The 21,664-nt window shown below is 49.1% G+C and overlaps 1 protein-coding gene across 1 annotated transcript; it reads left to right on the forward strand.

The window, feature by feature from the left end:
- Positions 1–1,424: 1,424 nt before the first annotated feature.
- LOC116837180 (E3 ubiquitin-protein ligase TRIM58-like) lies at positions 1,425–20,532 on the forward strand. The gene is made up of 6 exons (XM_032801399.2): positions 1,425–2,218; positions 4,586–4,669; positions 5,587–5,712; positions 6,178–6,200; positions 17,659–17,768; positions 20,290–20,532. Exons 1-6 carry the CDS (start codon positions 1,892–1,894, stop codon positions 20,430–20,432), a joined length of 813 nt encoding a protein of 270 aa, XP_032657290.1. The 5' UTR covers positions 1,425–1,891; the 3' UTR covers positions 20,433–20,532.
- The last annotated feature ends 1,132 nt before the right edge of the window (positions 20,533–21,664 follow it).

A 21,664-nucleotide genomic window follows, 5' to 3' on the forward strand; every position in this document is an offset into this window, starting at 1 on the left:
GCATTATTAACACTGAAGTTCATCTCCCTTTTGTGGCCCTGGTCTTGAGAGATGCCCAAGCTCTGCGGACTCCAGTGACGGCTTCTGAGTCCTGCTGGGTCTAGAAGCCAGCCTGCAGTGGTTGGAGTCAGCAGCACCCAGCCTATTATAGAATCATAGAAGATGAGGGTTGGAAGAGATCTCAGGAGGTCATCTATTCTTCCTCTGCAGAGTGGGGACAGCTGTGTCCTGGACTTCCCTAGTGTGGGATGCTGGCCCCAAGGGGGCAGCACAGGCACCACAGTTACTTCAGTAAATGGGCTCCTTGCTGCACTGCCTGCTGGTCTCTATCATGCTCTTCTCCTTCCCCTCTGAGCAGAGCAGGCACACAGCCTGGGGCTCCACTGCCCCAAGTGCAACAGACCCCCTGCCTGCCCTGCCAAGAGGATTTTGGGGGAAGAAGGTGATTTTGTGGGGCCCCCTATAGGGCTTTGGGTGCCTCCCCCAGGCTTGTGCTGTAGGGGGAGCAGAGACCAGTGACTGGTGCCAGGGCCTGTGCAGAGCAGCTGGCTCTCTAACTGACTGGAGAGGTGGGCCTCTGCCTGCTCTGTGCCCATTTAACAGAGTAGGGGAAACTGAGGCATGGTGCCGCTAGGCCAGATCCTGTAGGGGATGAGGAAGTGAATGCTTAAAATGTTAGTATTAGTCCCCAGGACCCTGTTCCCCACCACCAGGCCCAATGGCCTCAATGGTCAAACCATGCCTCAAAAGTGGCAGCTAAGTATGATTTCCAGGGGAGCTGAAAGGGTTGGAATGTGCTATGGGTCCTGCCTTACTGGGATGGGGGATGGTTCAGTGCTATGGGCAACGCCACAGCACTTCACTCTGGGGATGGGGGTGAAAGCTGCCCCTGGAGGTAACTGCTCTGCTGGTTCAGCCCTGGCAGGGTTTGGACCAGGAGTGGGGAGGGGGAGCTCTGAATGGCTGCTTGCTCTGTGGGGTGTCAGGGGCTCTGTGTGAAATCAGCTGTTGGGCGGGATAAGCCCTCCATCAAATTAGGCCTGAATAAAGACTGGAAGTGGTTGGGTCATAACAAAACCTAAACCTAATTTCCCCCTACTCTTACTCACACCTTCTTGTCAATTGTTTGAAATGGGCCACTCTCATTACCACTACAAAAGTTATTTTTCTTCACTTGGTATCCTGTTGTTAATTGAATTACCTCATTAGACAGACCTCACACTTGGTAAGGCAACTCCCATCTTTTCCTGTATTTATACTTGCTCCTGTATTTTCTACTCCATGGAGTGGTGAGTTGGAGCCAGTTCCCACCAGTTTGCAAGAACAGTTGTTAAATTTAGAAGCCGGTGTAGAATTGCCTGTTAAAGGGGCGGGTGGCTGTGCACACGCCCCACCCCTCAGTTCACTAGCATAGTTCAGTGACCTCCCACTTCCTGTCAACACAGACTCAGCAGCAAGGCATGTGTGTGGCTGTTCAGCGGCTGGGCTGCAGGGATCTCAGTGGGCCTGGGTGCCGGGTACCAGGGAGTTAGGCTGCAGAAATCTCAGTGGGGAGGGAGCTGGGCTACAGGACCCGGCAGGGTGCTGGGTACCAGTGAGCTGGGCTACAGGGGATCCCAGCAAGGCAGGGAGCTGGATGCCAAGGAGCTGAGGTGCAGGGATTTCAGCAGGGCACATTGCTGGGTGCCGGGGTGCTGGGCTGCAGGGATCAGAGGCACAGGGTGCTGGGTGTCAGGGAGCTACATTGCAGTGGTCCCAGCGGGACAGGGTGCTGAGTGCCAGGGATCTGGGCTGCAGAGGTCCCAGCGGGGCAGGGAGTTGGGTGCCAGGAAGCTGACTGGAGCTCTGCAGGGATCCCAGCAGTGCACTTGCCCCTAGTACTCCTCCCACCATGGCTGGGTCCGACCTAGTGCAGGAGCTGCAGTTGGAGGTTACCTGCTCCATCTGCACCAGGTACATGGAGGTGCCTGTGATGCTGGACTGTGGGCACAACTACTGTGAGGACTGCATCAGCCAGCACTGGGACAGGGTGGAGGAGGAGGAGGAGCCGAGGCAGTGCCCCCTGTGCCGCCAGTCCTTCCGACAGCGCAGCTTCCGCCAGAACAAGTCGCTGGCCAACATAGTGGAGATCGTGCAGCGGTTCCCCTACCAGGATAAGGCCCAGGATGTGCGCTCCACATCCAGCTCCACCATGGGGAAGGACCCCCAGGAGCAGCAGGTAAAACAGCGAGAACTCAGTGCAGCCAGAGGGAGGGAGCGCCCCCACAGCTGGGTGGTGCTGTTCTGTGCCCTGAGATCACCAGGGGAAGGCTGGTGGCTGGAGGGGGACCCAGTGGCAATTGGGAGGGGTCTCACCTGAGCTTGGAGGGCATGGATTAAATTGCCTGAGGCATACCCTGACATCAGGTCCCCTGCAGCCCCACACCATGATCCCAACCCCCACTTGGAATGGGGCAGCCATGGGGCACTACCCATCCAGCCGAGCAGCTGGGATGGGGTTGCTATCTGGTGCATTCCATGTTGTGAAATCAGCCCAAGACTCAGGGAGTTTCCCATTACTGCAGCCACTTACAAGCTGGGGCTGAGAAAGGAGAGGCTGTGCAGAGTTTCACGGCTAGTTAGCACTGAACTTGTGTTAGCAGGGTAAGGGGAGCAGTCCAAAACCACAGGCAAGGAGGTGGGTAACCACACAGACAGAGGGGTTTGTGCAGAGATCATGCAGGAGGGCAGAGGGCTGTGTGTGTAGCTTGGTTAGCTAGGTAGAGCTGGATGGAGATCGGAGAGCTAAAGGGCTATGGGGAGATGTGTGGAGACTGGAGAGACAGGCAGAGGGCAAGTATGAAAGACGGATAAAGCAGTGTGACGTTTCTTGTTCCTTCTTCTGAAATGCTCTGCATTGGCCAATCTCTGAGACAGGAAAAAGGGCGGGATGGGCCCATGGGTCTGATCTGGGACAGTAAGGAGGGGGATGGGTGTGTGTCGGGGCAGATACCAGGCTAAATGGGCCACTGCTCTGATCCTCTATGTTGTTTCCTAGGTACATTTTGCAGAGATTGCATTTCAGTCCCATTTCTATTCAGTTCACACTTCATGTCAAAGAGACTGGGAACAGAAACTAGCAAAACCGTGTGCTGGTCCCCACTCCTTCCTCTTGGGCCTCAAATCGTTCCTCAATGCCAGGGACCAGCCTCCCCTTAGCTGCTCCTGTGGCTTTGTGTAAATACCAGCTCCCTGCTCTGCTGTCCTGGTTCCCTTCCCAGCACACAGTGGGGAAGTGAGGTTGGATTCCCCACTTTGAGCTCACCTGGCTCTGATCTCACATGTTGATGGCCAGGAATGGGAATCCAAGAGCCCAGGGGGCAGCTGGGCTTGTGGTGGGGAGCTGCATGGAGCTGAGAGCCTTGGTTCTCAGCCCCCCCGCCCCACACGCTGCCCCTCCTTGGTCGGTGGAAGTGTTCCTGGTGAGGACATGCACCACTGACAGAAGGAGGGCAGTGTAGACATGAAAAACTGCGGTAATTACTGTGGTGGCTGTAAATCAACCTAACATAGGCTGACTTTTGGGTGTAATGTAGACATGGCCTATGTTGCTCAGGGGTGTGGATTTTTCACACCCCTGAGGCTTGGTCAGTCTAATTTTCTAGTGTAGACTAGCTCTGAGGTTATGTCACCACTGCAATTAAAAACACATGGCTGGCCCGTGCAAGTGTAACCCACACACCTCCTGAGTATGATGTTCTGTCCCATCTAGTGGCACCGAGACCACTTAGAGAGAGATTAATGAGCCTGCTCTACAGCCTTATCTAAGTGCCAGGTGTCTTTTAGCTCATGCAGTAGAGGCTCGTGCACTAAGCTTCAGAAGTCCCAGGTTCGATCCTGCCCACTGATGACCAGGGTCTGTCAGTGTTACACAAGCTGGCTCGGGCTACAGGGTTGTTTAATTACAGTGTAGACATTTCGGCTTGGCCTACAGCACAGAGTGTAGGACCCTGCAAGGAGCGGGGGTTGCAGAACTGGGGCTGAAGCCCCTTAGTCCGAGCCCAAGTCAGCTGGCACAGGCCAGCTGTGGGTGTCTAATTGCAGCGCAGACATGCCCTGAGAGGCTATCCCAAATTGCATTGCACTTTCAGCTTTCCCTTTGAGACCTCTCCATTACAGGACAGACGTGATCCTGGGTTGGAGGTGCATATATAAGGTCTGCAGCAATGTTAGTGCTGTGAAACCCAGGGTGTGGCAGGGATTGGATTGTAATAAGAAAAGAGTAAAAGAACAAAAATCTGAGGGGGACAAGGCCCATGAGAGGTGCGAAGACCAAGGAGGAAGAGGTGTTATTTGTGGGGTGGGAATAAACTAGAAGGTATGGCATGAAATTAACAATGGGAGAGTTTATTGTTATGCATGTTACAGTAGCACTTAAAGCCTCATCTGAGATCAGCACCTCCCTGTGCCAGGTGCTTCCCAGACACAGTGAGAGAATCTCTGCCCAGCTGAGATCACCTCCAGCTAGAGATCCCAGGGACTCTCTCTGCCTCCAGTGCTCAGTGGGATCGATTTGTTCACTAAGCAGACTTTCCTCCCCCTCCAGGAGAGTTTCAGGCAGTGTCTGGAGACTCTGAAGAGGGACCTGGAGATCGTGCTGAGCCTCCCATGCGATGGAGAGATGCGAGAGGCAGGTGGCCCTATCACCCCATTAGCCACATTCAGCTCCATGACTTCTGTGACAGCAGCCCTGCATACCCCAGGGCTGAATAGCGCACACCTGGGCTCATGGGTCAATCTCTGTCTGGGTTAGGCACTTGGCATTGTAGGGCCATGAGGGTGTATCTACACTGCACACTAAGCCAGGCCTCTAATGCAGGGCTGAATGCAATCCCCCATTCTGCCCACGTACAAATCACTCTGACTTGAGTCAGCCAGCACTCAGATCCTGGGTCCTAGCACCATGCTAGGGGGTGGGTCAGATCCTGGGTCCCACTGGTATCCAAGCACTGTCATTTTGCAGTACTTCTTGCATCCCTCCTGTTCCCCAACCCCCTGCCCTGAGCTCCCTGCTGCACCCTGCACCCCTTGCACCACAACCCCCTGTCAGACTCTGCACCCATCCTGCACCCCAACCTCCTGCCCTGAGCCACCTCCTGCAGTCCGCACCCCTGCCCTGAGCCCCCTCCTGTACTCCACACCCCTCCTCTACCCCAATCCCTTGCCCTGACCCCCCTCCCACACTCTGAACTCCCTCCACACCCCAACCCCCTGCCCTGGTCCTGCATACAATTTCCCCACCCAGATGTGGCCCTTCACCCAAAAAGTTTGCCCACCCCTATCCTAGGATCACTTTAGCCTTTTGCTCCACAGCATCATCCTGGGAGGTCACACTGGTTGCTTATCCACCATCTCCTCCTTGACCCTTTCCAGGTTCCTCCCCTGTAGCCCTTGGGCCTCTGAACTCCCAGTTTTAAGCAGATTGGGCAGCTCTGGTTACGCCCTGGTTTTTCAGCTGTGTCCTAGGACCTCTCTAGAGCTGTGTCCCCAGTGCAGCACTGAGACCCCCAAGCAGGCGCTGCTGACAACTCACTATCTGCCTTGCAGCACCTGCTCCACTTCCTGCAGGATGGGCAGCAGATGATCCTTCAGAAGCTGCAGGAGATGGAGGAGATGAATGGCACAAGGGAGGAGGGGGAAGAGAGGAAAGAGGAGCCAGACCCAGCGCAGCAGGTGAGATGGCAACACAGAGTCACAGCCCAGATCCAAGGGACAAGCCCTCCTGGGGAGACCCCCAGCTCCCTCTAGGGCTGCCAATGTCTATTCAGAATCGTCCCCTGGAGTCTAATGCAATGTGTGGACAGGGAGGGCTCAACAGAGGGCCTCGCAGTCAGTGCTGTCCCCAAAGCCCCAGTGAGGCACTAGGGGGCCTGTGTTGCAGGGACAGAGATCAGCATGGGGTATTCCACTCTCCTTTGGCAGTCAGAGCTGGCCCCAATGCCCCAGAGTAGCACCAGGGGGCCTCTGGTGCAGAGAGCAGGGCAGGGGGTGCTCTCCATGGCAGGTTGACCCCATGCTTTGGAAGCCATTAGAAAGGCAGGGCCAGAGGGAAGGGAAGAATTTTATTTAACATGAGAAAAGGAAAACCTACAATGTAACCTGACTTTCTTTCTTTCTTCTCTCTCTCATCTGGTTCAGGATGAAAATATCACCTTGAGCAGGTAAGGACTCTCCCCTTCTCAGACAGAACAATCCCATAATACATGCAACCCCTAATGACCTTCATAAACCAGAGATCTGGCTATTTATTTTTGGTATTTATAAAGCATCTATCACTTTGGTATCTATCTATCCAGATGCTCCAGAGGAAGGAAGAGGTAGATAGATAGATAGATTGATAATGTGATGTGAGCATGTGGACATAGTCTTGACTGGCTGAAAGCCCTTGATGCAGGCGCTTCTCCTGCCCTTTGGGGTTTCTTGAGCTGTGGATGCCGGGATGAGATAGGTGGTGCTGTCTCAGCACTCCATGATGGTATAACAGGGCAGACAGAGCAATGCCCAGCCAATTTTCTATCACAAATTTGAGTGAGGTGGATTACTGTCAGTCCATTGCTACTTGGAATTTTCTGGGCAGCACCATTAGCTGCAGAATCTGGAGACCTGCCCCTGGGAATGAGGACTACACTCTGCTCATTGACCAGTCTTGTTTTCATGAATCAGACAAGGTGTTGGGAGAGCTTGGAAGAGCTACTTCTTGTGGGTGTCTGAGCCCAGTGAAAGCCCTTGGAGGAAGGCCTTGAGGTAATAGCATCTCATTGTATAGGTGCTTCTCTAAGCTATGAGTAGGGCCCTACCAAATTCACGGCTATGAAAAATGCATCATGGACCATGAAATCTGGTCTCCCCCTGTGAAATCTGGTCTTTTATGTGCTTTTACCCTATACTACACAGATTTCATGGGGGAGACCAGTGTTTCTCAAATTGGGAGTCCTGACCCAAAAGGGAGTTGCAGGGGGATCACAAGGTTATTTTAGGGGGTTCGCAGTATTGCCACCCTTACTTCTGTGCTGCTTTCAGAGCTGAGGGGCTAAAGAGCAGGGACTGTTGGCCGGGGCCCAGCTCCTAAGGCAGCGGCCCACCAGCAGCAGCACGGAAGTAAGGGTAGCAATACCCTACCAGGCCACTCTTATTCCTGCTCTGCTGCCTTCAGAGCTGGGTGGCTGGAGAATGGCGGCTGTTGACTGAGGGCCCAGCTCTGCAGGTAGCAGCGCAGAAGTAAGGGTGGCAATACCATACCATTCCATCCTTACTTCTGCCCTGCTGCCGGCGGCAGCTTTGCCTTCAGAGCTGGGCTCCCTGCTAGCAGCCACTGCTCTCCAGCTGCCCAGCTCTGAAGGCAGCACCGCCACCAGCAACAGCACAGAAGTAAAGTTAGCAGTACTGTAACCCCCCTACAATAACCTTGAGACTCCCTCACAACTCCTTTTCAGTTCAGGACCCCTACAAGTACAACATTGTGAAATTTCAGATTTAAATAGCTGAAATAATGAAATTTACAATTTTTTAAATCCTTTGACTGTGAAATTGACCAAAACGGACCATTAATTTGGTAGGGTCCAAGCAATGAGCCAAATCCTCAGCTGGTGCAAATCAGCACAGCCATATTGACTCTAGTGGCATAATCCTGATTGACACCAGCAGGGGATCTGACCCCATCGACTCCAATGGAGCTACAGCCAATTCCCACCAGCGGGGGGTCTAGCCCCATTGATTCCAATGCATCATCATCATCATCACTCCCATAACAACATTGGTCGTTGGGGCACCGTCATTAATGAGCAATCAACCAATTGTCTCCACCCCTGACGATTGTGTGTCAGTGCTTGAGTCTCCACAAAGTCCATTCCTGTCCACTGTTTTATATTGTCAGTCCATCTCTTCTTCTGTCTACCTTTTCTTCTCTTCCCCTGTATTGTCCCTTGGAGGATGATCTTGGATAGGCCAGATGATCTTGTTACCTGGCCATACCACGTCAGCTTGCACTTCTTCACAATCATCAGGAGGTCTTCATATGACCCAGCGCATTGGATGATGATGTTGCGGACCTCTTCATTAGTGAAGTCATCGAAATAGGAGATGCCCAGGATTTTACGGAAGTATCTCATCTCTTCTACCTGTATTTTCTGTTCTAGTTCTGCCGTAAGAGTCCATGTCTCACATGCATAGAGAAAAATGGCAATGACCAATGCATGCAGCAGTTTCAGTTTCGATTCGAGGGAGATGTTCTTATTCCTCCAAATTGGCTTGAGCTTTGCACTGCTGCTGCTGTTTTCACAGTTCTTGCCTGAATTTCTGCCTTGGATCCTTCATCAATGATGATTGCCCACAGACACTTGAACTGTTTCACTGTCTCCAGCTCTTGTCTACTGACAGTTATATGTGAGCTGATCCCATCACATCTGTTTGTTATCAGCTTGGTTTTCTGTGCACTGATTTCTATGACATATGTTGCAGAGGTTTCATCCAACCTTTTCACAAGGTTGGCAAGTTCATCTTTGTTGCATGCCAGTCCATCAATGTCATCAGTGAACCAAAGATTTGAGATTGTTTGCCCCCTGATGCTGACTGTGCATATCTGATCTTCTAGGGCATCGGTCATTACGCACTCCAAGTAGATGTTGAACAGTATGGGTGAAAGAAGGGAGCCTTGCCGGACTCCAACAGTGGTGCGAAACCACTCTCCTATTGTGCCATTGATGAGAACTGCACTGCTGGCCTTGGCATACAGTTGTTTAATGGTAAGAATAAGCTTACAACCAACATTGTACTTCTTCATGGTTGCTCAGAGAGTTTTGCACCATACTCTGTCAAACGCCTTCTTGAAGTCAACAAAGACGTGGTAGATGTCCTGCTGGTGTTGTAAGTACTTCTCACATAGACCACGAAGGTTGAAAATCTGTTCTGTGGTACTTCTTCCAGCATGAAAGCCAGCCTGTTCTTCAGCGATGATATTCTCTGCTTGTGGCTTCAATCTGTTCAATATGACTTTCAACATATCTTTGCTGGGATGTCTAATTAAGCTTATGGTAGGGTGACCAGATGTCCCGATTTTATAGGAGCAGTCCTGATATTCTGGGCTTTGTCTTATATAGATGCCTATTACCCCCCACCTCTGTCCTGATTGTTCACACTTGCTATCTGGTCACCCTAGCTTATGGTCCGGTAATTTTGACACAATTGCAGATTGCCTTTCTTTGGCAGAGTGATGATTAGTGACTGTGTCCTTGTGGAAGGCCACTCACCAGTCTGCCAGATCTTGTTGCAGATCTTGGTAAGTATATCTATTGCTGTTTCTCCTCTGAATTTCATCATTTACAGCTGGGATGTTGTCAATACCTGTAGCCTTTCCATTCTTGAGTGATTTCACAGCTGTCTCCACTTCCTCATGTAGTATTGGAAAGCTGTCCTCCTCTGTTGAATCTGGGCTGTCTAAGACACTAGGATCTCCATTTGTCTGGTGATTGTATAGCTCAGAGCAGTAGTTTATCCACCTATTGATGATGTCCCTTTCTTCTGTAAGACTGTTCCCTTCTTTGTCTTGAATTGCATTAGCTTTGGTCCATCTTTCCGTCATCGGATCTTTTACAACCTGCAAGGCTCTTTTGCTATTTTTATTATTAATACACTCTTAAATTTTACAGCATTGTTTCTCAATCCATATCTCCTTGTCTACCTTCATTTCTTTCTTGATATTTCTGCCAATTGCTCTGTATTTATCAGCTCCCTCAGTGCTGTTCTTATCTCTCTTAAGTTCTCTTCTAACGTCACACATTTGTAGTTTTTCATTTGCGACCATGGTTTTGTCTTCTTACGATGTTTCCCAAGGATGTCCATTGCTGCCTCATTCATTACAGCACTGAAATTGTAGGTCGTTGTTTCTACGTCTTCCTCTAGAGCAGGGATCTCAAAGTCAAATCACCACGAGGGACACGTGAGGACTAGTACATTGGCCCGAGGGCCGCATCACGGAAACCTTTTCATACAACGATACAAAAGTGTAGTCAAAAATGAAAAAAATGAAGAGTAATATAGTCTGCTATTAGAAGTCAATGTATTAAGTTTTTTAAAACTGTAATGCGAAGAGGGGTTTTAAATAAAATATAAACACTCAGTAATGCACTGCACTCAAATGACAAACCATGCATTTACTTTTAGAATTACTTTGGTTCAAGCTCCCCCCCTACTTTCCCTGCCCCCACTCTCCCCCATTCCATGAGGCCCCACCCCTGCCCCGCACTTCCTACCCCCTCCCTGCCCATTCTCAACCCTTCCCCAAATCCCTGCTCAGCCGCCGCCTCTTATCGCCCCTCCCTCTCCTGAGTGCACTGTGTCCTGCCTCTCCCCACTCCGCTCTGACCACAAAGTCTAAGCACCGTCCAAACAGCTATGTGGCAGTGGGAAGTGCTGGGAGGAGGCAGAGAAGCAGGGTCACAGTGCTCTTGGGGGACAAGGGGAGGACAGGGGAGAAAGGGAAGGGCAGGGGGTGAGGGGAGCTGCTGCTGGTACGAGTTGCGCCTTGGCAGGCCACAGGATAATCCATGGCTGCATGTGGCCCGCAGACCGTGTTTTGAGACCCCTGCTCTAGAGCAGCAGCAGGCATATTTTCCACTAATCATTGCTTGGAATTTACTCTGAAGTGTTTCAGCTCTGAGCTTTCTCCTAGTCAAACTTGGTTTGTGAACTTGGCCTGACAATTTTTTTCCTTAATCAGTAGAACTCTAAGCGACTCGGAAGCGGACCTCGAGAGTCATTGATCCAGTCCCTGCCCTCATGGGCAGGACCAAAATACTGGTCTAGAGCAGCCCTGATAGACATTTATCTAACCTACTGAAATATTCTCCGAGATGGAGATCCACAACCTCCCTAGGCAATTATTAGTGTTACTACCCTGACAGTTAGGAACTTTTTCCTAACTGTCCCAACTAAATCTCCCTTGCTGCAGTTTAAGCCCATTGCTTCTTGTTCTATCATTAGAGGCTAAGGTGAACAAGTTTTCTCCCTCCTCCTGATGACACCGTTTTAGATACCTGAAAACTGCTATCATGTCCCCTCTCAGTCTTCCTTAGGCCCTGTGTGCATGCCTGTGTGTCTGGGTATATGGGGGTACAGGGTGGGGAATGATGACCGTATATGTACCTGGAGAGCACCTATGCAGGAGAGGAGTTCTCCAGGTGTCCCTAGAGAATTTTCCTTAGCTGCAGCCAAAAATGTAGCATCACAAGGTCGTGATCACTTCCAATATCAGCACTGGGAAAGCTCCTTGTTTTAGCCCGGTTAATCCCAGAACAAAATCGGTTTTGCACCATTATGTAGTTGATCTGGCTGTGAGGTAGACCATTAGGTGTGTGCCATGTTGATTGTCTTGTCTGGGTACTTTATGTTCTCCTAATGTGTTTGCAAGAACCAGATTATTATAGCTAGCAAACTCCAAAAGTCTCAGTCCTCTCTCATTGGTTACCACATTACAGAAAGGGCCACAATAATCTTGCCAATATGCCTGTGTGTCAGTACCCACTTTAGCATTCCAATCTCCTTGTACAATCAGGATATCTTTCTTGTGTACCTTATCAATGATGTCTTGGAACTGATTGTAAAAATCTTCAATTTACTCATCGTCATAGTCTGTTGTAGGGGCGTAGACTTGTACCACTTTGATATTAAATGGTACTGCCTTTAGATGGATGGAAACAAGCCTGCTGGATATTGGGCAGCATCTTAATACTGAATTCTTGATATCTTGTGCACAAGAAATCCTATGCCGTTGACATGTTTGTCCTCTCCACTATAATAGAATATATGGCCTTCTTCCGTTAGTACCTCTCCAAAGTTCTTCCATCTGACCTCAGAGATTCTTAGAAGGTGCCAGGTGTATTGTTCCATTTCGTACATGTGTTCTTTCAACCTCCCTATTTGTCTCAATGTCCTTACATTCCATGCGGCTATGGTGATGTTATCTCTTCCCTGGATACTCTTTGTTGGGGTTACACCAGTAGCATACTTGTCGCGTCTGCCCTGATGGGAGATGGATGGCGCGGTCATTATTAACCTGGGCTGTGATCAACCCGTTATGGACATTGTTGACTTGCTCATCATTTGTCTTGAGCAAATTTCTAACCTGGCAGAGCCCATCCGTCTCCAGGCAGCACCCTTTTAGTCGCCTCTTACGACATGCAGAAGGAGCAGTGGGCCTATTCTGTCCCCGAACCCAAAGTGAGGGTTCAATGATTCCAATGCAGTGACTCTGATTTACACCAGCTGGGCATCTGGCCCTGTGTGCATGCCTGTGTGTCTGGGTATATGGGGGTAGGAGGTGGGGAATGATGACCGTATATGTACCTGGAGAGCACCTATGCAGGAGAGGAGTTCTCCAGGTGTCCCCAGAGAAGTGAAAGGCTGAGGCAGAGATGATGCGTGCCTGCTGATAATAGGGGGCACAACCCTGGAACAGCTGAGTCATGCCCCTACCCCTGCCCCCAGAAAGCAGTGGCTCCCCAATCCCAGAAAGCAGCAGCCCCTCCCTGCAGCTCCCAGCTTTTTTCTTGCCTCTCCTGGTAGAGTTAAAGCAGCTGAGTCCCCCTGCCCAGCACAGCTCACAGCTCACTGGCTCAGCTGCTCCGCAAGGAGGGGGCCCAGCCACACCATATGACTGAGCAATCTCTGGGGGCACATGACCCCCCATGCCCCCTCCCCACATCACCTCTGGTCTGAGGCATGTCTACATTACAAAGTTTTGCTGACACAAGTTATGTCGGTATATAGCTGCCACAGTTAGTACATCACTTGTGTATGTGCATACTAGGCTCCTTGCCTGGCAGTGCTCGTACTCACCAGCGGTGCTTGTGTCGATAACACAGTGCACCATGTGTAAGTATCCCAGTGTGTCATGTGCCACCATCCAGTGCACTGTTTTGGATAGTTTTGGCAATGCATGGTGAGGCAGAAGTGAATTGTACATGAGTGACTGAGAGCAAGTGGTCAACTTCCCATAATGCAATGTTCTCCATCACATACTATCATCTCTATCCCATAAGTTTTGCACCTATTTTCAATTTCCCAATAAACAAACAAGAGACTTGCCACTGACTGCCATCTCCCACAGAAGTATGGAGCCTGCACAGCTGTGCACTATTATCATGAGCGTTGCAAGCACAGGACACATGATCTTCTGCTATTTGTAGAACTGCAAGAAGAACCGCAAGGAACATAATGATTTCCTGTTGGTCAGTTTGCTGTGGGACATAACAAGAACTAACTCAAGGTTGTTGCTGGAGTTCATGGAGCAGCTTCAGAGGGTGGAGCACAGCTTCAGGGCCCAAGAAACAAGCATTGACTGCTGGGATTGCATTATAATACAGGTTTGGGACAATGAGAAATGGCTGCAGAACTTTCCAATGCATGTGTGATGGGATCCCAGGGATACAACCTGAACCTGTGGTACCACTGTGCCCTCTTAACACTCCAGCCTGGGCTGTCTCACACAATGCCATGCAGTACATCTCTCCAGGTGCTGTAATCACTCAGTCATCAATATGTGAAGACGCAACCCGGCTAAGTTGCATGAATGCTCTCGAAACTACTCATGAACTCTATAGAGAAACACCAGCAAATCTCCCCAGCCTTGCATCCCAGTAATGTACTGTCTTATGCCGCTCAAGACTCCTTTGGACAGTGCAAGAAACAAAATACAGAATCATAATCTAAATTCTACACTTTAACAGACTAAGCAAGAGTTGAATCAAACAGCTTTTCTTACCCCACTGGATGTTGCAGACAGGTTACAGTTCTTAATACACAGGCTGAATTTCCTCCTCAGCCTGGGACCAGTCTGCCCAGTTCAAAGTCTTTGTCTTCCAGATGATCTTCCAGACGTTGAGATGGGGGAGGAGAGATGCCAAGTGGTGATGTCGTCAACCCTCATTTATACATTCTCTCCTTGCTGTGACATGGGGGTTAGGTAGTCCCCATTGTGTATGTGCCCTCTCTGAGGGATCTCTAGGACAGTGGATTCTTCTTGATGGGCCATCAACACATGTCTGGCTGGTCCTGATGTAAATCTCTGTTGTCAGTCACTCCTTTGTTGCCACTGAAAGGCTAGCTGTGGGAATTTCCCATTTACCTCATATTTCAGTAACACACACACAGCAATAATTTATAACGTCACATACAATGATAGTGCATACAACCCAATAGGATATTGATGTTCAACAAATCAAGACTTTCTAACTGATACCTCACAAGGCATGCATTGTACAAAACATATCATAATCATATCACAGTGGAGAATACGGAGGTTCCATGGTGCTATTTTGAGGTACAGAGTGTCACAGTAAGGCCACATTTCTGGATCTATGTGCTGAGCTTGGCACAGCACTCCAGCATAGAGACACCAAACTGAGAGCTGCACTGACAATGGAGAAATGCACTGACAATGGAGAAATGAGTGGCAATCACACTGTGGAAACTTGCAAAGCCGGTTTGCTACTGGTCAGTGAGAAGTCATTTTGGAGTGGGAAAATCCACTGTGGGGGCCACTGTCATTCAAATGTGCAGGGCCATTAATTGTCTCCTGCTATGCAGGACTGTGACTCTTGGCAACATGCAGGACTTAGTGGATGGATCTGCAGCTAAGGGGTTCCCAAGCTGCAGTGGAGCAACAGACCCTATTTTGCCCTCAGATCACCTTTCCACAGAGTACACCAACAGAAAGGACTACTTTTCCGTGGTCATGAAAGTGCTGGTAGATCACCAGGGATGCTTCACCTACATCAGTGTTGGCTGGTCATGGAAAGCGCTTGACACTCACATCTTTAAGAGCACAGGACTGTTCAGAAAGCTACAAGCAGGGACCTTTTTTTCTGATCAGCGGATTACCATTGCTAATGTTCAAATGCCAGTATTGATCCTGGGGTCCTAGCCTACCCCTAGCTTCCCTGATTCATGAAGCTGAACACGGGTCACCTCGACAGCACCAAGGAAAGATTCAGCTACTGGCTCAGCAGGTGCAGAATGACAGGTGAATGTGCTTTAGTAGATTGAGAGGGCGCTGGCATTGTTTACTCACCAGACTGGATCTCAGTGCGAAAATATCCCAATGGTTATAGCTTCCTGTTGTGTCCTGCATAATATCTGGGAAGCAAAGGGGAAATGTTACTGCAGGGGTGGCGGTGGAGGGGCTGTCTGCTGAGTTTGAACAGTCAGACACAAGGGCTATCAGACAAGCTCAGCGAGGCTCTATACGGCTTGGGGAGGCTTTGAAAGGGCACTTTAACAGTGAGCCACGGTAAGGGGCTGTGGTGGACTGTGCTCAACCTAGCACTGCAGTTTGGGGGCCTGTTAGGAACTGGGTGGTGCTTGCTGCACATCTGGGCACATCTCACTACTAGTGAAGCTATTAACATTGGAGTGCTTGCTGTACATTTGTGATGACTGCATTGATCCACTGGGTTGCAGGGGCATGCACAATGGGGGCCAAACAGGGCCACAGGCCCCCACAATCAGTGGGGGCAGAGAACTCCTCTGGAGCCAGGGGCACAGAGGGAGATCTAGCTCCTCTGGATGCTGGGGGAAAGTGAGCTCCTGGCGCTGCGGAGGGTGAGGAGGGAGAGCCAGCTCCACCGGCCCCAGGGCCATGGCAGGGAGAGGCAGCTCCTCTAGCCACGGGGGAAATGGAGATCCAGCTCCTCCGGCTGCAGGGGGCAGGGGGAGCCAGCTCCTCCGGCCGCGGGGTGTGGAGGGAGGCAGAGAAAGTGGCCCTCCAAAAGTGGCCAAATTTTTATTCCTGTGCACGTTCTCGCTAGGTTGTCAGTGCAGTGCACAAATCACCACTTTCCCTGCCAGCAGGCATTATACATCATGTGTAGTAAACTAGGAATCGCTTTCAAAACAAAAGAGTTTTATTCACCAACGAAAACAGCTCCCAACACTCAATCTGAAAAACTTAACAGTAAATACATTTTAACTTAAAAAAATTAGGGAGCCATAATAAATAAACCAGAGGAAGAAACACTGATGTCCATTGTAGCTACATCAACGATGGCTCTCACAGGTCAGCTCTGGTTGTTCACACTTTCCCCAGCACGGAGTGGTAGAGACAGGCATGCTGGCTATGAGAAATGGTGAGGGGGCTTGTAGGGAGGTGCTATGCTGCAGTTCTCCACAGACTGCAATGGGAGTCGAGCCCAGGACTGTTGGAGCTGGAGGTCCACAAGAGTCTACAGCATCTGTGTTTGCTGACAAAGTAGCCCCATTGTGCTGGTGCTTCTCCTGTCCTCTTTTTCCTTCTCCATACAGTCTGCAGTGTTCACCCTGGAGGCCCTCTCTTCAAGGTCTGGTGCAGCACCAGCTTGCAGGATCTCACAGAACGTATCCTCCCACATTCTCCTTTTTCTCCTCCTTATCTGGTCAATTGTTCCACACATGTGGAGGGGGAACCCCTCAAGGCCACAATGGTAGCAGCTGCAGATAAAACACACAGAGATACCATTGCCAGTATAGTAGGAACGGAAAGTGAAACCAAACATTCAGAACTGCCGCCTTTCCTTGCTCCCCTAAAGTGTTACACAAGACAAGCTTATAAAGACTTCTGCTTTGGTGTGCTCGTGCACAGCGCACTCACTGCATCAGATGTCATGAGTATGACCCACCAGGGTGATGGAAACGAGGAGGAAATTGCTCAGTTGCATGAAACTATGAAATTAGGGCAGTGGCATTGAATACTGGCACCATTTTTTGCAGTTGTTGTTGGTGGTTTAACCTGATATCTACTCCTTAGGGTTACAAAGGCACAGGGAGCACAGCTTCTGCTGCTGGCGCCTCAAAGTCACGCAGGTACATCTGTTGCTAGCCAGTTTACGGCAATGGTGCCTGCCAAAGTTATCACCAACTGATTTGGGAAAGTGTCCTACAATGGAGGCAGAAATTAGGCTGCCATCCCTATAAACCTCCATGGACATTTCATTGAGATCTCTCAGGAAGATTCAAGGGACATCCTTGCATACACAAACTGCTACATGTGGCCTCCTTGACTAACTCTACAGAATGAAAATGAAAAGCAGACAGAAACTCTGGAGAGCTGCTAGGTGGGCTCACCAAGCTGGACAATCAAGAAAAGGCATTGAAAAAATTTGAGGGGGTTTAAAGGTGGTGGGGGGCTTCCGGACTGTGTGACATTTGGGCAGTGGAGTTCACCATTGTAACCAGAGCGATGAGTATGCGGCATTCTGGGATGGTTGCTGGAGGACTGTTAGGGTGAACATAGGTAACACAGTGTCTACATTTCTACTGCATCAGCCTCCATATATCGACCATAGATCAACACCACTTGGGAAGCTGGTGTTACTGTGCTGGCTTAATGGGGTGCTTACGCCAGTGGGGAACACATTTAAGTGTAGATACATGCACAAATGGGTTGATGTAAGGCAGTTAACACCATCCTAACTTTGTAGAGTAGCCGAGGCCTGAGGCTGGACAAAGGCCCATTCAGGCTGGATAGCAACATTCATGATGATTGTTCCAAGGGAAACCATGGGAGCCCAGTGGCTTGGTATGCTTTACATCACTCTCCTAGTGTCCTGTGGCTCAGTGATCTCTAACTACGCCTCTCTTGGTGGGTTGCAGGTCTGACAGTGAGAAGTCCTCGAAGCCCCGCTCACAGTCGCCAGAGCTGTGTGACTGCCGGCTGCCCCTGCTGAACAGCGTCCAGAGGATACAGATGATGGGTTACAGAGGTGAAGCAGGAGCGAATCTCATTCCCTTTCCTCTCGCCTCTCTGGCTAGGTCTATGCATGACAGCAAGTGGGGCGAGGTCCTGCAGGTCTGGTGTAAATCGGCTGGATGTTGCTAGCTGTGGTGATTTGCACCAACTGTGGACCTGGCCCAAAGAGAATCACAGGGCTACAGGCTGCACCATCAAGGGTCTCTGTGGAAGGAGATGCAGGGAGATGGATCCATATGGCATGCTGTACCCCAGCAATCACATCACGTTTCCAATGTCAGCTGAATGGTGGGGAAAGGCCCCTTCACCCACAGTCCCGGGGACTAGGCCTTAGTCCACACAAAATGTGGGGCATGGGCAGTGTCAGGGTGAGCTTCCCTCATGACGTCCCACCTTGGTTCAACCTTCAGGATGCGTGAGAGGGTTACAGGACAGTTTGGCTTCTGGGACCCAATGGAAAAAGAACTAAGAGTCAGATCCGGAAAAAAGGACTGAGTCACATTAAGGGGGGATATGATAGAGTTTTGGGAAAAAGAATAGTGTGGAGAAATTGAATAAGGAAGTGTTATTTACCCCTTCACATAACACAAGAGCCAGGGATCACCCCATGAAATTAATAGGCAGCAGGTTTACAACAAACATAAGGAAGTACTTCACATAACTTGTGGAACTCTTTGCCAGAGGTTGTTGTGAAGGCCAAGACTATAACGGTTCAAAAAAGAACTAGATAAGTTCATGGAGGACAGGTCCATCAGTGGCTGTTAGCCAGAATGGGCAAGGACGGCGTCCCTAACCTCTGAGTGCCAGAAGCTAGGAATGGGCAATAGGGGATGGATCACTTGATGATTTCCTGTTCTGTTCATATCCCTCTGCAGCACCTGGCATTGGCCGCTGATGAAGACACGATACTGGGCTTGATGGACCATTGGTCTGACCCAGTATAGCCATTCTTATGTTCTTATCCACCTGCTTGTCTCACCCATGCCGCTAAAGCTGTCAATGGGAATGGCTTCAAGTCACTGCCAGCTCCTCCACGCTGGAACTGACACCTCAGAGGAAAGGTCCTGTATCCCATCAACCCCAAAGTCAGCCAATGCCCCCACTCTGGGGCCAGATCACAGCTAGCAGGCCCTGGAGGGGAAATTCCCTGTGTCCCTACCCCCCTGAGCCCCATAGTCCCCTGTCACCATACCTCTGTGGGTCACAATTGACCCAAATTCACGACAAATTGTTAAGCAATAGGGCAACCATACCCCAAATCTGGTGGTTATTCTCCCATAAGATATACCAAACTAGCAACAAAAGTAAACTTCTGTCTCACCACACTAGATAACAAGAAATCAGAAAGGCAGTCTCCTTAGGCATTCCAGCCCTGGATTCAACACGTAAACACTAGACTTAATGATGAGTGGTTGTTTAAAGCCAATTTCATCAAACAAAAGGTTCTTTTGATCCCAAAGGACCAGCCACACACCCAGGTCAATATACAGTTCAGATCTTACCCAGTAATCATGCTGTTGCCAATCCTTTAGTATCTAAAATCTAAAGGTTTATTTATAAAAAGAAAGAAAGAAAGCTGAGAGTTAAAATTGGCTAAAGGAATCAAATACATACAATAATTGCAAAGTTCTTGGTTCAGGCTTGTAGCACTGATGGAATAAACTGCTGTCTTGTTAAGTCTCTGATTGCTTCCAAATCATTGGAAGGTCCTCAGTCCTTTGGTTAGAATGCTCCCATTAATATAAGTCCATAGACCAGAGGTTTGAGCAGAAAGGAGGCAAAATGGAGACGTTTCCAGCGCCTTTTATAGCTTCTCTCAAGTGAAGGGAAACCCATTGTTCTCACTGTGGAAAATTACAGGTGACAAGATGGTGTTTGGAGTCACATGATTTCACTTATTCGTAGCAGGAAAGTCCATTACGTGTAGATAGATGTCTTCCATTCTGAGTTAAGTATTCTTTAATGGGCCATTCAACTTGAATAGTTCTTTCACAATGTGCTGATGGGTGCTACCCGAAGCAAACATTTGAAATCCAGGTATAGGGCAATACTCATAACTTCAAATACAAAAATGATACATGCATACAAATAGCACAGCCATATTCAGCAAATCATATCCTTTCCATAGACACTTTACTTGATATACTTTATAAGATTTGTTGCAATTATATATTAGTGGTAGCAACAATGATCTACATGGTCATATTTTAATCAGATAACATCACATCCCCTCTCCCTGGAACCTGTGCAGAGCTGGCAGCCTCTAGAAAGGAAAGGGCCCATGTCCCATTCCCCACATCCCTTGAGCCAGCCAGTTCCCCAGCTCAGAAAACTGAAAAACTCAGTATGTGATATACATCTAGCAGGAGTAGATAGGGACATCTTATATTTTCTTTAAGTAATGTTTCTCTTCTTGCAATAATCTGATTTCTTCTCTTTCCCCAACCCAGTTGCACACACTCCCTTTATCATCTAATCTAATCTAATCAATCTATCTATCTGTCTAATCACACATTCTTTTTCTCTCTTTCCAGTGGAGGTGACTCTGAATCCTAAAACAGCCAACCCTCAGCTTGTCCTGTCCAGTGACAGGAGGAGTGTGCGTCTTGGAGATGAGCGGAAGGACCTGCTCAACTGCTACGAGATTCGACACAGTTCCTTGCGTCCTGGCCAATGAAGGGTTCTCATTTGGCAGATATTACTGGGAAGTGGAGGTGTGGGATGCTGGCTGCTGGGCTGTGGGAGTGGCCAGGAAGTCAGTGAAGAGGAAGGGACATCTCAGACTCACACCTGAGCATGGGTTCTGGACTGTCGAGATGCACATGGGCAAATACTGGGCTCTCAACACCTCCCCGGCCCTTGTGTACTGCAACGAGAGGCTTCACAGGGTTGGGATTTACCTGGACTGCACGGAAGGGCGGGTGGCCTTTTACAATGCTGAGTCCTTGGCCCATCTCTACACTTTCACCACCTCTTTCACGGAGGAAATTTTTCCCTTCTTCTACACCAAGGACAAGACGACCCCACTGATCATTAATAGGTCTGAGATTGAGGGATGGATTCCTCTGACTGAACAGACACAGCCTAGTCCAGCCTCCATCATTTGACTTGCATGTGCCTTCCACTGTCCCCGGCACAGACAGAACATGAGCATGTCGCTCACATCCGCTTTGCAGTCAAATGTCCCATTTTAATGCCATTGAAACACTGCCTTTGGTTTTTTTTTTCTAACTGAAAGTTTGTCAAAGTGAGTGGAATGGAACATTTCAATTTTTCATTTTGAAGTTTTTCATTTTAAATTTTTAATGTCCAAATCAGGAGAAAACATTTAGATTTTATCAGATGAAACATTTTGATTGACCTAAACCATGTTTTAAAAATGCTGTTTTGCAAGAAATTTCAGTTACAAAAAATAATTCCAATTTGGAGTGAAAATAAATTTTGAAATTGCAGAATTTCTCATGGAAAGGAAATTTCAGTTCTCACTCACAGAGTGCTAGACTCTTCTGGTTTCTAAGCCTTTTGGGGTGTGTGTGTGTGTGTAGAGCAAAAGGAATTTGCTAACTCTTTGCTTATGGCAATCCTCTGCGTATCATCCCAGTATCATCCCAGTTAATCTTTACACGTATGTAACCCTTCTTAGATGCACGTAGGCAAAATACCTAGGAGAAAGATGTTAAACAGATCCAACTTATCTGCAAAAGGAATTCAAGATTCCCCCTGGAGCTAGTCAATTACCCAAGGAGCACGGAAGACAGGAAGACGGGACCAAGCTTTTATTCTCGGTCAGCTGAGCGGGTGCTCTTTCTTGGCTAGTGCCAAAGGAAGAAGACACACCTTACTGCTCAGAACAGCCTTTATATACTAGGTTACAAATCTTTCGTGCAAAACTTCTGTTAGTCCCAACAT

This window comes from Chelonoidis abingdonii, chromosome 13 (assembly GCF_003597395.2).
Source record: "Chelonoidis abingdonii isolate Lonesome George chromosome 13, CheloAbing_2.0, whole genome shotgun sequence".
Classification (NCBI taxonomy): domain Eukaryota; kingdom Metazoa; phylum Chordata; order Testudines; family Testudinidae; genus Chelonoidis; species Chelonoidis abingdonii.